The sequence below is a fragment of the Cucumis melo genome, chromosome 12 (assembly GCF_025177605.1).
Source record: "Cucumis melo cultivar AY chromosome 12, USDA_Cmelo_AY_1.0, whole genome shotgun sequence".
Lineage (NCBI taxonomy): Eukaryota > Viridiplantae > Streptophyta > Magnoliopsida > Cucurbitales > Cucurbitaceae > Cucumis > Cucumis melo.
In genome coordinates, this window is record NC_066868.1 from 4,212,182 (window position 1) to 4,229,020 (window position 16,839).

Genomic DNA, 16,839 nt, shown 5'->3' on the forward strand with positions numbered 1-16,839 from the left:
CATAATCTTACCCACAAACCAAGTTCCTTGGAAAACATATTACAGGAGGAATCTCAGAAAGGAAGTTGGGTCCCCCACTAGTCAACCGCCGGCTCCAGTCCAAAATTTCGAACCTCCTCGAGACCAAGGTATGGAAAACCCTACAAAACCTTGTACTAATAATACAATGAGTGAGAATGACAAGTCTGATGTTGCTGTTCTTGAAAATATGGAAGAAAAGAACCGTGATGATGAGACTGAGGTTAGAATAGAAACCAGTAACGATGAAGCTGAACAGGGTCATACAAGAAAACTTGATGAGTATGATCCCTCTCTTGACATTCCAATTGCATTGAGAAAAGGTACCAGATCATGCACTAAACATCCCATTTGCAACTATGTTTCCTATGATAATCTCTCTCCACAGTTTAGAGCGTTTACAGCAAGCCTTGACTCTACCATAATACCGAAAAATATCTACACTGCTCTAGAGTGTCCTGAATGGAAGAATGCTGTTATGGAAGAGATGAAGGCTCTCGAAAAGAATAGAACTTGGGAGATCTGTGCTCTACCCAAGGGACATAAAACTGTAGGATGCAAATGGGTATTCTCTCTCAAATACAAAGTAGATGGTACGCTTGATAGACACAAGGCAAAGTTAATTGCAAAGGGGTTCACTCAAACCTATGGTATTGACTATTCAGAAACTTTTTCTCCAGTTGCTAAATTGAATACTGTTAGAGTCCTGCTATCTGTTGCTGTGAACAAAGATTGACCTCTATACCAGCTGGATGTTAAGAATGCTTTTTTGAATGGAGACCTTGTGGAGGAAGTCTACATGAGCCCCCCACCAGGATTTGAAGCCCAATTTGGTCAGCAGGTGTGTAAACTCCAAAAATCTCTATATGGTCTGAAACAGTCTCCGAGAGCATGGTCTGACAGATTCACTACCTTTGTCAAGTCCCAAGGGTACAGTCAAGGGCACTCTGACCATACTTTATTTACAAAGGCTTCCAAGACAGGAAAGATTGCTATTCTAATAGTTTATGTGGATGACATTGTTTTGACTGGAGACGATCAAACAAAAATCAGTCAACTAAAGCAGAGAATGGGTGATGAATTTGAAATCAAAGACTTGGGAAATCTGAAATATTTCCTTGGAATGGAGGTGGCTAGATCAAAAGAAGGTATTTCCGTATCTCAGAGAAAATACACCCTGTGAGAAACATATGGAAGCTGTTAACAGAATCCTGATTGAAAAATACACCTGGTAAAGGGTTAATGTTTAGAAAAACAAATAGAAAGACCATTGAGGCATATACTGACTCAGATTGGGCAGGATCTGTTATTGATAGAAAGTCTACCTCCGATTATTGTACCTTTGTTTGGGGCAATCTTGTAACTTGGAGGAGTAAGAAGCAAAGTGTTGTGGCCAGGAGCAGTGCTGAGGCTGAATACAGAGCTATGAGTCTGAGAATATGTGAGGAAATCTGGCTCCAGAAAGTCTTGTCAGATCTTCATCAGGAATGTGAGACACCATTGAAGCTTTTTTGTGATAATAAAGCCGCTATTAGTATTGCTAACAACCCAGTTCAACATGATAGAACTAAACATGTTGAGATTGATCGGCATTTCATCAAAGAAAGACTTGACAGTGGAAGCATATGCATTCCGTACATTCCTTCAAGCCAATAGATTGCTGATGTTCTTACCAAGGGGCTTCTCCGACCACACTTCGACCTTTGCGTTAGCAAGTTGGGACTCATTGATATTTACCTCCCAACTTGAGGGGGAGTGTTAGAATTAGTACTTTTGGAAAGAATAAAATATAAGATTTTATTTTCTAAATATTTCCTAAATCTTTTCCTTTCTTATTCCTATTGTACTCTATTTATTCTCCCTTTGTATCTATTGTATTTTGTTCATAAGAAAAATAATAAAAACTAAAGTATCGTGGTTTTTCTCCCGGTTCTCGGGTTTCCACGTAAGTCTCGGGTTGTTGTTAATTGCTTTCAATACTTACATATTATTTTCTTACAAATTTTGTTACATTTCTTCTAATCTTATCTCTCTGTATTGTTACATTCTTCATTTATTTTCATACTATATTGGTTTTCCTTTCTGTATACCTTCCAGTGTTGTCTCTTCTATCTGTTTTTAGTGTATGGTTTTGGTATAGCTTTCAGTATATAGACTTTGACTCTTTGGACTTTGCTATGCTTTATGTTAGTTGTAGCAGAGAAATCTCTTTTATTGATAGATAGGTTGCAGTCCATTACTTTGGTCTTTATTTTTTGGTTTAGCTCCATTAAAGTCCTCTCAACTTGCCCCATCTTTCCCCTATATATAACCACGTTTCCTCTTTTCATTCACTGCATTCTTGTCTCTCTTTGTATCCTCTCTCTGGTTCTAACTTATCTTTTGTAAGTTATCTTTTTCTTTTTCTCTGTTTGTTGATTCTTCATTTGTGTTAGCATATATGTTTTAATTTCCCTTTTCCTATATGTTTCTGTTCTCCTTTTCGTATATGTTTATGTCCTTTTATTTTAGGTTGTTGTTCTCCTTTTCTCTTATGTTTTTGTGATCTTTTTCCTATATGTCCTTTATTTTTTTATCTGTAACTATGATGGAATTCCATTCATTATTTTGAATGGAATAAAAACTCTGAGGCTATGAATTTAAAAATAAACTTCTTGTTTCGGTTTCCCCATTCAATGTTCATTTCGGGTAAGATTTGTCGTCACAAAAGGTATGTATATGTAATATTTTTTTTTCATACCTTCTATATTGTGTGTTATGTACAAATATTAACCATCTTGTTTGTCTTATGTACATAAATTTGCATATCAACAACCCTTCCCTAATAGTGTTTTTTGAATATCATCATAAATTTCCATATGAACAACTTTTTACTAATAGTGTTTTTTCAATATAATCACAAATTTTGATACTAATTAAATTATATTAAGGGAATACACATTTCATAAACTTCGAAAATATGTCTTTAAGTACTATTGTTTGGTTTTTTTAAACTATCGTCTCAAGTACGTACGTTATGTATCATGGAAATAGTTAATTACATGCCTTCCATTTTCAACTTCTTTAATTTTATGTATCATTTTCAATGTTCTAGTCACTCATAATCTACTTTTTTTGTTCTATGTTTATGGTTTTAAGAAATAGGGATATTACTAAGTTTATGGATCTTTTCACAATATATATCGATATTGTACTAATTCACTTAGTACATGTTTTTTAGGAAACTTTACATACATTGTAATGGTTGAACAAACACTTATTGGAGTCCTAACTGCATTCACGTTGACCCAACGTCAGATTTTACTAACGTTGAAGCTATTAATGAACAACAATAAGCGTCTCCCACATACACCGCCCGATATACGCCATAGAATTAGGGAGCTTGCTTACTTTCGCATGATACACGAGTCAGATCTTGTGTGTCGGCAGAGCACGCGGATGGATAGGCGAACATTCGCAATTCTATGTCATTTACTTAGAAATGTGGCTAGTCTTTCGTCGACTTGTCGATGTTGAAGAAATGGTAGCAATGTTCTTGCACGTCCTCGCTAAACCTACCCACCTAACCCTTCCCCCAAATTTATCATAAAATCCACATAAACCTACCCACATAAACCTACCCACCTAACCCTTCTTCCAAACACATTTTATCATAAAATTCCCATAAAACTACCCATCTAACCCTTCCCCCAAACACATTTTATCATAAAATCCCCATTAAACTACCCACCTAACCCTTCCCCAAACACATCTTATCATAAAATCCTCATTAATCCTCCCCACCTAACCCTTCCCCAAACACATCTTATCATAAAATCCTCATTAATCCTCCCCACCTAACCCTTCCCCCAAACACATTTTATCATAAAATCCCCAATAACTCTTCCCACCTAACCCTTCCCCCAAACACGTATTACCATAAAACTACATTTTTAAACCCTTCCCCCAAACAAGGGTTATGATAAAACTAGGTTTAACTTAACACTAGTTTTATCTTAACACTAACCCTTTCATAAATCAACCCTTCCCCCAAACGCACCCTAAAAGATCCGAACACAACCAAAACTAAACCCAGAAAATAAAAGAACTCCAATTCAAACATAAATCTTGAACAGAAAAATCAGCAAAATGCTAGGACAGAGAACACCGAGCACCCAATCCAGGGAATATTATGATGGAACACCACCTTTTGGTATGAATTTCCTCTTCTATTTAGATTTTGATAAGGGGTACATTCTGGAATTGAGTAACTCAATTCCTTTCTCTCTCTACTGCCTTTCTCTCTTTCAAGAAATTACAGTAAATCTTCTTACAAAATTCTCATATCCTTCCTCCTAAATTCTATTAGTATTTATACTAATCTTGCCAGCCTCTAACTAACTCACATGTGAGTGTTATTACAACTAACATAACAAACTAATGTAACAAACTCCAGCTGGTATAACAAACTTTTCCTTCTGCTCTAAACAAATCTAATTAGGGGTCTATCATTACTCCCCCCTTTCAGATTCACCTTGTCCTCAAGGTGTGTGTGTTTACAGCTTTCTTTCCTTTTTTTTTTTTTTGGTTTGTTATCGACAATTTTAGGGTTTAGTTTTCTTTCCTCTAACCTCCTTTTCTATCCCTTTTTGCCACGTCATCAGCATCACGGCAACATCTCCTTCTTTACGCAACTCTTCCGCTTTTCGTATCGCCTTCTCGGACAACCACTATTTGCTAGCATTTTCTTCCTCCTTCTCATCCACACGACTGATGCCGTCTTCTTTTTCCATCGAAACCAGTCAACTTCCGGTGTCTTTTTTCCATCGAAACCAGTCACTTCCAGCGTCTCCGAACTGCAACTTTTTTTTCACTTGGATCTTCGTTTTGGGTCTCGCCGGTAATTCTCGCCGATCTTCCACGATTTCCGATTTGTTTGCTAGAAATCGCCCGCGGCTAAGTTCTTCCCTCACTGATTGGAAAGAAAGTAACAACCTCTGTTTTAATCTCAACCAATCCTTGAATGCATCGTGTTCATCCTTCGACCGAGACCAATCTAATGTGGTTCCATCGAATTTGATTACAACAACGTTTACTCTCTCAGAATTGATCAGTTCATATTTTTGGAAATTCCGTTCGATCCAAAAAATAAATGAATCGAACTTCTTGCCGCTAAACCTCTGTAACTCTACCTTCTTGAATTTGTTTTGATCACTTATATCTTCTTCAATTCCTATCTTCTTTGTTTGTTCTTCACCCACCTTCTCTTCAGTTTCGATTTCCTTCCTTTGTTCTTCGGTCTCGATTCTTTTCATAGGTGTACTTCCTCTTTCAACTATACTCTTCATCACTGGTAGATTCGTTGTGATTCTTTCACTCACTGTTTGTTCACTCACTATCGATTTTTCTTTCACCATGGTTTCAACGCATTGTAACAACAATTGTTGATTTTTTTCGGCTTGAATTCTTAACAGCCGGAGGCTCTTTGTTAAGGATCTCAGATTTTCTTCAATTGCCGGAATTTTGCTTAATTCTTTCTTCATCCCAATCACTTCTTGTTCAAAGGCTTCCAGTTTTTCTTCAATTTGCGTTTGCTCCATTGTTGATTTCCTTCCCAAGATTCACCGCTCTGATACCAATTTGATGGAACACCACCTTTTGGTATGAATTTCCTCTTCTATTTAGATTTTGATAAGGGGTATATTCTGGAATTGAGTAACTCAATTCCTTTCTCTCTCTACTGCCTTTCTCTCTTTCAAGAAATTACAGTAAATCTTCTTACAAAATTCTCATATCCTTCCTCCTAAATTCTATTAGTATTTATACTAATCTTGCCAGCCTCTAACTAACTCACATGTGAGTGTTATTACAACTAACATAACAAACTAATGTAACAAACTCCAGCTGGTATAACTAACTTTTCCTTCTGCTCTAAACAAATCTAATTAGGGGTCTATCATATTATTTCAAGTGCCCAAACCCCTCTTCCAAACCCATACATGGAATTTTATTTCAACCCAATCCTCGTATTCAACGTTTGAGTTCAGACTTAAACTATATATTTTAATAAAAGATTTATCGATTAAACTTGAGCATGTGTACAAATAAAGATATTATACACATTTGATTGCTGGCAGTGTCTCTAGGCAGATTAGCTCCCTGAAAAAAAAAGGTTTCTTTTCCAAAGCTGGTAGGCCTACCTTAATCAAGTCAGTTTTGACAGGTAATCCTGTTTATTTCTTCTCCCTCTTCAGAGCCTCATGTGGTATGTGTAGACTATCGAGAGGTTGAGGAAGGGAAAGGTAAGGGGTCACATATTATCAAATGGAAGGTTTTCCAGGAACCGGTTTCTTGGGGGGTCTTGAAATAGAGAATCTCAAGGTGCGAAATGAGACTTAGTAAGCCGAATGGCTTTGTCATTTTTCCACTGAACCCAACACTCTCCAGCATAGGATCAATGCTAGGAAACATGGCCCCCATCCATTCAAGTGGTTGTCCAAGGGGGTTAAAGGTACCAACCAGAATTTGTGGAAAGATATTGCAAAAAAGCTCCCCTCTTTTGTTAACCTTGTTCATTGTGTGGTGGTGGAGAGGAAAGATAGGAAGACCATTGGTTGAGAGAGAGACCTCTTTGTGCTATATTTCCTCGTCTGTATCATTTGTCTTCCTTCAAAAATCACTTTGCTGACGATTCTGTGTGGTATGGGAGCTCGTGGTCCCTTTCTTTCGGGTTCAAGTGTTTTCTCTCTGATCAGGAGGTGATGAAGGTAGCTGCTTTTCTTTCTTTGCTTAAGGGTCACCCTTTTAGAAAAGAGAGAAGAGACATCAAATTTTGGAGCCCTAATCCTGTGGAAGGATTCACATGTAGGTCTTTACTCAATGTTTGGTTGATCCCTCTCCCTTAGGTGTGTCAGTCTATCATGTGCTATAGAGGATGAAGATTTCCAAGAACGTCAAGTTCTTTGCATGGCAGGATCTTCATGGTCATGTTAATTTGTTGGATCGGTTTGCAAGGAACTTGCCTTCGCTTATTGGGCAATTTTGTTGTCTTCTTTCTCAGAAGGCGAAGGAATGACTTGGACCATATTCTCTAGCGTTGTGATGATGCGAGTAGTGTTTGGAATGATTTCTTCCATCTTTGGTTTGATGCATGTTTGTGGTTTGATGCATGTTCGTTGCAAAGAAGCTAGTGTTGTGATTGAAGAGTTCCTCCTCTTCTCGCCTTTTGGAGAGAAGGGACGCTTTTTATGGATGGCAAGGCTCTGTTCAACACTTTGGGTGTTATGAGGCAAGCGTAATAGTAGGATGTTTAGGGGTGTGGTGTGGAGAGGGATCCTAATGATATTTGGTCTTTAGTTCATTACCATGTTTCTTTGTGGGCTTCGATTTCGAAGACCTTCCATAACTATTTGATTGATACTATCGTATTTAGTTGGAGTCCCATCTTTTAGAGGGAGCTCCCTTTTTGTGGGCTTAATTTTTTGAATGCCCGTGTGTTTCTTTCATTTATTCTCAATGAAAGTAGTGTTTTTCATTAAAAAAAATGACAAATCAATAAGGAAAAAGCATAATACCAAAGTAAAATGGTATAGTCCAAGTTACGTTATATACCTGTCCTAGATTTGTTTTTTCAATTCGAGCTTTTACCATCCGGGCAATATTGACATTATCATCATGCGTAAGTGCTGCAGTGACAATTGGAGTGCTGATCCTTTTGGCTCCATTTATAATTTCTTTGATACGTGGAACACCAAGTGTAACGTCTATCAACAAGTTAAAAGATCACAAGCGAACCAATAATATCCCAGGACCACCCAAATATTGCATAGAATATGTTAACGAAAACAAGATGGAAAAAGAAAAAAGAACCAAATGATGGATACTCATGCTAGCAACTCCTGCAAAATGAAAAGTTTTTAATGTCATTTGTGTCCCAGGTTCGCCAATACTTTGAGCTCCAATGGCACCAATGGCAGTTCCAGCTTCAATTTTTTTGGTATGGTAGCGGGACAAGCACGTGTCCAGAAAAACCTATAATTATCCCAAATCAAAAGTAATTTCCAGTAAAAGAGAAGACTGTCATTTTATAATCTTTCCCAAGGTACAATCTAATAAACTACTTGAACAACATGAAGTGAAGATAATGAAGAAAACTATGCAACATTGTAAAACTACCTGAAGTTGTCTGTGTGTGACACCAGCTATATTCTGGACTACATTATTCCGAATCACAATATTGTCATTGTCAGAACTACTGATGATGCTTTTGTCTACAGCTGTTTCATTATCTGCCAACAATGTGCTCCATGATTTTTTTTGTGCTTCAATGTATTTGTTGAGGAAAATCTTGAGAGAACCAATAAATGCTGGAGAGCAACCACACTCAGGAGAAGCATCATCTTTTGAGAGCCTGTCTTCTACCGTCTCAGAAAATTCTGATGGAGACAGGATTTTGTTTCCATCACTTGGACACGTAGCCTGTCAAAACGAAAATGATACTTTTACTATGCTGATATACATATGCTGATATCCAAAATGTAACAACTTTGCAGAAAAGAAAAAATGTCGCATCTGGGATATGCTTCCAAACCTTGGTTTTCAAAAACAGCCGCTCAAAATTCAAAGGTGCTCCACTTTTTCCTTCCATTTGTGCTGGATCCATTCCATCATCTCCATAACAGAATTGAACTATACATCCACCAGCATTTCGTACAGAGCTGTCATAATAAATTGATAAGTCCTCCAGTGCTTTGATCAATCTACGAGACATGTAACCAGTGTCGGCTGTTTTCACCTGAAAAGTACTATTCTCAACATGTGCCTCAAAACTTTCAACTTACTCAGTTTTACACAAAAAAAAAAAAAAAAACAATAAATAAATAATAAAATAATTTTCAACTCACTCATCTCAACAATAATGAATCTCAAATTCAGTCTAATACTATATTTTTACACTCATCCCATTAGAAATTCAAGACTAACCAGAATTTTCTATTGCTCAAGAAATGACCAATACTACTGCTCTAGCACTTTAAAAGGGGCCCGACACTCAGATTAGTCTTCAAAGATTCACCAGGTTCTCAAAAAGTTTAATTTGTTGACAAGTTATGACATACAGACACTTCAGTTTTGAGTATGTGACCACGTGACCATGACCTGCATATATGAGATACTCACATTTTGTTGGACTCAGCGCATTTGAATCAACTAGTATCTGTGTCTTCGTTTGTGCTTCTTAGTTTAATCGTGTTTAAGCTTCATCTTATTTGTAAGTAATACTTAATCTAATATCTAATAGTTTATAGCCCTATTTATGCGATGTATTTATAAATAATAATCTTCAGCTTCAATCTTGAGGATTGGCAAAATAGTCAAGCGGGAGGTTTAAATTGTTAATTAAAAGCATAGATTAATTGAAGAATTTGGGAATATATTGAAGGAAAAAAGATACTCTTACAGTTATAGTGTATATCTATAAATAGGAGTTTATCGATCTTTTGTCCTCTATTCTAAGTTTATAATTTTCTTACAACTAATGAATTTTTCTGTTAAGATCTTAAAAGTAACGATAAAACCTTCAAACTACCAATTGTGTTTTTAAGATTATCGTGTGATTTCCTATTTCTTTGTATGTCTTTATTTTTTCATTTTCACTCTTTTTTGTCATATATTCATAAAAAGATTTGTCTCTAGTGTTAAAAATAATAAAAAAAAAGTTCCATTATCGTAAATTTATTACTAATTTAGCCCTTCCATGTATCATTCTTAAATTTTCCTTTATGCATCATTGTAGCACTTTTCCTGATTTGTTATTATCTGTCACACAATCAGGGTTAACATCCCATTGAATAATTTGTTCGCTCAGTTTGAAATCCTTATTTCCTAGATAGAAACAAAGGGAAAGTAAAAGGAAAATAAAATGTAAAACTAACTTTCCCATAAACATTGAGTTATTATAATGCTAATGGATGTTAGCCCTACCGCTGTATCCACAAGGCCTTCTCGTCCTCCCATCGTGTGAAAGAAGAACTCTGTCGCCGTCAAGCCACTGTAGAATGAATTTGCAACAAAGCCTTTGGCCTGCGTTACAGTTATTTGTAAAATAATAAATAAAATAAATAAATTTAAAAAATCAACATCAACTATCCTGCTTAATGTAGAAAACTTAACCATTAAGTTATATATTACATAATTATCAATTTGACAAAGAAGCTCAAGAAAAAATGTAATTTGTCCGATTTATTTTTTGAAATGGAGAGAAGCCTTTTTATTAATGATAATATATGAGACTTAAGTTCAAAGTACAAGAGTGTCGAACTAAGAGCAAAAGAACTAGGAGAGAACATACTAAAGTGAAAACTTAGGCAACAAAAAGAAGACAGCCTGAACAAACAAAGTAACAAACAGAACAAAGCCTTTCCAAGGCGAATCATCCGTAGAAAAGCAAAATACAAAGCAAAACGAAACATCCGTAGGAAAGCAAAATACAAAGAAAAACTTGACAACTCTCTCAAGAGGAGTCCATTTGAATATAATAATTTGCACACCCAAATCTTCAATATGAGAGCAGAAAGAGAAGCAGCCAGCTGCCTAAAAACTGTTCTTGTCAGTGCCATCCAGAGCCTAGAGGAACTCTAAATCTTCCAAAACGGGCAGAAACTGATTCCAAAATAACTCCCCAGAAAATACTCCCCTTTGGCAAGCCATAAAAACGAAGGCCAAAACACAAAAACAATATCAAGCAGAGTACCACAAACAGCAAGGCTTAAACTCATCCACCTATGCGAGAGAAATCTGGGAAAGGCAGCAATGGTTCAACAGGGACTAAAATGGACGTTTGAAGGATCATACTAGAATAAGACTGCAATCAGCAACTATTGACTTTAGATTATCCAGTATTTTGCAAGGCTGGGAAAAGGATGAGTAGCAGAGGGCAAAAACTGGGTCTTCCTCGCACTGGAAAAGGGCATTAACATCAGTTTCTAGAGGCTTAAAATGTCTCTGCCCCTCATGATCGGTTGTCTAATCAAATTGCTCCATTTATGTACTACTAACACTGAAAGAAGAGTTGAAAGAGGCCTTCCCCTTTTTTCTAGAGGGAAGGAGAAGGGTTTTGCTCGGGGAGCCCCTCAAGAATTTCACATTCGAGTTGGGTAAAGAAAAATCAGCATACTTAAACTGCGTAGGATGAGAGCAATTGGAACCTGACTTTGTAGAATGGGCTGGAGCATGCAATTGGGTACAACTAACTTCCAATAAACCTGGATTAGTCTCTAAAAAATCCTTGAAACTGCTGGAATGAACTAAGGGTTGAGCAAAGACACGGTTTGCCGCTAACATGTCTGGAGCTTGATGTTCAAGAATCTGGGCTCTTAAGGAATGTTTAAACAAGATCTTCCTTGATCTTTTCCTTCAAATAAAATACTTCGAAAATGGATTGAGACAATGTGGGAAGACCTTTGGAGATTTCTTTCTTTTCGGTTTTAATCTTGACCCCAATCTAACTAATGAGTGGAGAGCAAAAGAGGAGAAAGAACCTGATGATGAAGAGTTGATGGGAGCTTGGCCGGAGGAAACTTTGAAGGGCTTTGGAGCATCCGATGGGGAGAGGGCCGAAAGCTCTGTCATTTATCTTTGTCGAATTTTCTTACTATCTTTTGTAATATATGTTAAGTATTGAGCACAGGTTTGTCATATATCTTTGGTTGATGGTCGTTCTACTGTGTAAGAAGGATTTGTATTTAATATAATAAATAGAAGAAAATAGAATAACCTATCTCTTCAAAATTCTAGTAGAATATTATTTGTTCTCTTCTTATTGCAACTACAGGTGTTATGTCAATACCAACTTAGAGGCAGATAAAGAGCAAAATGATCTTGCTAACAAAAATGAATTACTCCACCCTACAAATGTGATCAGTTCTTGTAAGGCTATTAATAATACATTGATTTTTTTTTTTTTTTTTGTTAGAGACGATTTCATTGATTTATGAACTTACAAAAGGGAAGGGTGAAAGAAGCCACAGACAAAAGGAGTTACAAACCACATCTCAATCTCCATTTGGTTAAAAGTGAATCAAAACTCTAAGAATGGAATAATTTAGACAATTCATACCAAGAGATAGCAAAGTGGAGAACATGTTTGTTAGGCCTCCAGTAATACACTCTTACGTCAGGAGGGGTAGTAGGGGAAATTCACCCACTTAATTGTTACTGTTATGTTTATGGTCTTAGGTTGGTGAGTGGGTTAATATATAAATGTATTTTGTGTAATGTTAGGAGGCTTTTGGGTTTATTTTGGTTTAGCCAACTGAAGGAGTCTGGCACCCTCTTGATTGGTGGAGTGATATTGTAACATCCCCTTTAATTAATATCAGTGAACTTTCCTCTAGAAGAGGTCTATTACATTGTTCAATAAAAAGGCCGTAGTGTTGCTCTTTGTCATTGAAGAGACAACTATTACATTCAATCCATACCAACCACAAAAAGGCTCTACAGAGCCATGCATCCAAGGAGACTCTTTCTACCCTTGCATGGATGTCCCTTGATCACAAGAGATAAGAGCTAGTGACATCCGAAGGAAAGACCACAGAACAAGTGAAGCATAGAGAATGCGGGTCCAAAATCTTTTTGAGAAAGGGTAGAATATTAAGAGGTGGCTTGGAGTCTCATTATCCATCTTACAAAGATTGCACCAGCTAGGGGAGATCACCAAAGATGGTAGACGATGTTGTAGCTTGTCTTGTGTCAAGAGTAAGGACGGGCTTCTGTGCAAGTTCCCACAAAAAAATTCAATCTTTTTGGAGTATTGGTTCCATATAGCGTTGGAATCCAATTAAGAAAAATAAATGGATTTCTTAAAATAAACAACGGGCGCTTTCTAATCATTTTCCTGGTTTTCCATTGCAAGATATTTGTTTGAATGCTTCTATGTTTCTCGTATAATTTTGTTTTATCTCTTTCTTTCACTCTTTTGGAAGATCTGTATCTTTTAAGGATTATCTCTTTTTATTTCTTCAATGCAAATATTTTGTTTTTGGTTAAAAACAAAAGATAATAATAATAATTAATAAGTTTTCCAAATAAGGAGAAGAAGATGCAGAACTCACAGCCGGAGTTTTTGCTTTCCTACGAAAATGGGGAAGGCTCCGATCAATGAATCCATCTGGCGCACGGCGGCCCCCAACTGACTGCTGACCAACACAAGCAACCATCTGGCTAATGTTAATAGGAGATCCTTTGGAACCACATTGAGACATAATCAACGGACTATTTCTCCAATGTAGGTTTTGCATGCACACCTGCAGAAGAAAATTCCAAGATCAGATATAGTGGATTGCATAACAAACATGATTTAAAATTAAAACAAACTTCAAAAGAAGTACAAGTAATGGAATAAACAGTCAAAAAACTATATGAAGACAACATTCATTCCTGAGGAACAATATATCAGTCACTGCATGCATATGTTATTCTTTATACACTGTAAGATTCATGACATGATGACAGCAGATGATAGGACTTATAATATAAGAACGGAAATAAACCAATCAATCTTACATTTGCAGTGGCCTCCCGAATACCATTTAAAATTTGAGTTATTTTAGCTTCCAAACTTTGAGCAGCATCACAACCAGCTTCAGGAGGTAAATTTCCTGTGTTGAATAAATTGATCTGCTTATCACAGTCACGATAACCCTCCAATATAGTTGTTTGTTTTTTTTTAACCAATTGATCTCCCGGTTGGACATCATCAATTCCAATAGAGAAACCATGGTTACCTATCCACCGAGCACTGCATTCGTGCAAATATTCTTAATATTACCATTAATGTCAACAAAATTATTACATTTTAACCATCCACTTTTTACATGAAACAAGTATAATTGCTAATCAATTGGCAGCTACCTCTGAGCTGTTGAACTTCCAACATAAGCAGTCCAACTTAAAACAAAGACTGCACTTAATACCTATGAATAACTAGTTAATAATTTTTACGTTGGTTAAACAAAATGAATTTATTGATCTTGTAGATGCAGCTGCCAAAAGATGAACAATATCCGACCATAAATAACGTAAATCAGACATATTAGACACCAATTACTAGACTAAACTTAGAGTCGAGAAACAAAAAGAAAATGGAGGTAAAATAATTAGCAATCAGGTCGAAGGACAAATCCAGAAAAGGTACAGATGAGGGCTCTCCAGGATTTCCAGTAAAAGGAGACATGAAGCACATGATAGAATCTCCAGTCACAGTTTTCACATCTGACTACCCCGGCTCCTCTGCCTCACCTGGAGCAAATTCCAGACGCTGACCTACTCCATCATACCTAGGTGCAGATGAGGGCTCACCAAGATTTTCAGTAAAAAGAGACATGACAGAATCGCCAGTCACAGTTTTCATATCAGATTAAGGGTAAAGGGCTCTATCACCTCCTAAAATGCAATTAGGTTAAAAAGCTTTTGTTGGAAGGTGGAATTGGCATCATTGACTTGAAGCTTCAGAACAGGGCTCTTAGCCAAATGAATTCGGAAATTTCAATTAGAAAATGATGCCTTGGAGAGAATTGATAGGAGCCAAATTCAGCATTAACCATTTTGATCTCAAATCAAAATAAAAAATTTCCTCCAGAAGTCCAGGAACTTCATTCTTAAGCCAATGGCCATATTTACAAAAATATCTCCTGCAAAGTGAGAAAAGGGAGCTCTGATTTGTTTTGGCATGGTGTTTGGATAGAACAAAGACTACTTCACACCAATTTTCCATTCAGGGTCCCTTTTAGGGGAGCTGAGACTAGTTTTTTTTTTTATTTGGAGCTGATTCTTTCAGGATTTTAGTTTTCATCTAACCCAGCCTAGAAAGTGTAGCTCTCTGGTTTTGTTTTTGTTTTTCTCTTTTTTGAAAGGATAGAGCGGACACTTTTAATTGACAAAATGAAAAGAGCCCAATGCTCAAAAGTTCAAACACTTATAATTGATAAAATGAAAAGAGTCTTAATGCTCAAAAGTTCAATAACCTCAATAGGAGAAGTAAGATTAAAAAGTAATAACAAGCAATAAAAGGAACATTAAGATATAATTAAGTTGTGAGAGCAACAAAAAGGCATTATTCACCCACTCTTTGGTGTAGCTATCTGATTGGAGAGCTCCTTCTTCACCCACTCTTTAATGAGTCGAAGAGATTATTGGCGTGCTTGAATTGTGCAATTTTGTGAACTCTTTTGGTCGGAAAGAAAGGTTAGATTTAGTGGGTTTGGCCCACGGAAGGATTTACCCTAATATCCTTTCCTTTTTTATAATATGTTGTAACCTATTTATTCCCCCTCTTGTATCATTTGTTAATATAAGAAATTAATAAGAAAAATAAATCATGCCTTTTCTCCCAGTACTCGAATTTCCATGTAACTCAATGTCTCTTTACATTATAGCTTTTAGCATGGTATCAGAATGAGGTAAAGACAAAACCCTAGACAGATGTAGGTGAAACCTAAACAGAGACAGCCACCCCCGCCATGGAAAAGCTACTCCACTAGCTTCAAGAAGATGCTGACAGCCACAGTGGATCTATGCTTGGAGTCAGCTTCGCAGCCCGTGGCGGAAACCAGCCGCTCGTGATTCAACTTACCGTCCACGTGTCGTCATTGCTAGGCACGCCCTCACACACCGCCACCCAACGCCTCCACGAACTAGCCGGTCTTCTCCCATCTATCTTCCCAAGTCCAGCCACAATACCCTTCTTGTTTGCCGCACCTCCACACGCCACCGCTACCCTTGGTTTATTGACTGCTATCATTTCACGCACCGCTGCCCTTTGACTTTTTACAGTAGCTGCATGTTCATGGTACCGGGATCGATCGAGTTCATAATGAATCAGGGTTTGAAGTTGGTGAATCCTCAGCACAATCCAAACCAATTGACTTGCCGCTGTATTCCAAGAATCGGGTAACTTCGCTTAACTTGTTCTAAAAGTATATAACTAGTTCTCTAGCACCATCTACAAGGGCTTTTCTAGGAGAGAAGCTAAATGGCCAAAATTATTTTTCTAGGTCTCTATTGATCAAGATGTTTCTCGAGAGTCGTCACCAATTCGGCCTTCAGACAAGGGAGACTCTCCATCCCCCACAAGATGATGCCCTGAAACGTTTATGGAAGGGGGAGGCCTCCTTTATCCGATCCATAATGATTAATAGCATGGAACCATAAATAGGTAAGCTTCTGCTTTATGCATTACTGCAAAGGATCCATACGACACAACTGAGAAACTCTATTCAAAGCGTCAGAATGCTTCTCGGTTGTATACACTGAAGAAACAAGTTTGTGATTGCAAGCAAGGAACTTCGGTTGTAACCTTCTACTTCAATAAACTCTCTACTCTAGCAAGAGATGGACCTGTGCAGAGAGACCAGACAGGATACTCCTAATGATGGTATACAGTATGCTAGACTTGAAGAAGATGATCAGATTTATGACTTCCTTGCAAGTCGCAACCCCAAATTTTGACATTGTTTGTGGTTGTATACTTGGACAGAGACCTCTTCCCTCCTTAATGGAAGTGTGTTATGAAGTCTGTCTTGAAGAAGACCGTACGAATGCCATGAGTGTACTGACTAGTTCTGCCACCGACTCCGTTTCATTCAGTGCTAGATCCTCTACCCATGACAGTGAGAAGAATAACGAGAAACCAATCCCTTTTTGTGAGCATTGCAAGAATGGCATACTAAGGAACTCCATGGTCGTTCCATAGGAGGTAAGAAGCATTCCTCCAATGATAAACAGAATTCAGGGCGTGCTTATGTGAGTGAGTCTGCTGGCACGTTCTCAACCATATGGCTCTACTAT

The 16,839-nt window shown here is 37.2% G+C and overlaps 1 protein-coding gene across 1 annotated transcript in view; it reads right to left on the reverse strand.

Annotated features, from left to right (window-relative positions):
• Window positions 1-16,839, reverse strand: part of LOC103502942 (DNA-directed RNA polymerase III subunit 1) — a 58,956-nt gene that overhangs the window by 14,549 nt on the left and 27,568 nt on the right. The window contains exons 15-21 of the mRNA XM_008467068.3: window positions 13,558-13,792; window positions 13,107-13,298; window positions 9,979-10,077; window positions 8,588-8,791; window positions 8,173-8,475; window positions 7,881-8,028; window positions 7,609-7,760 (exon numbers count right to left, since the gene is read on the reverse strand). Of these exons, the coding sequence (XP_008465290.3) occupies window positions 7,609-7,760; window positions 7,881-8,028; window positions 8,173-8,475; window positions 8,588-8,791; window positions 9,979-10,077; window positions 13,107-13,298; window positions 13,558-13,792 (1,333 nt within the window). The remainder of the gene's footprint in view (window positions 1-7,608; window positions 7,761-7,880; window positions 8,029-8,172; window positions 8,476-8,587; window positions 8,792-9,978; window positions 10,078-13,106; window positions 13,299-13,557; window positions 13,793-16,839) is intronic.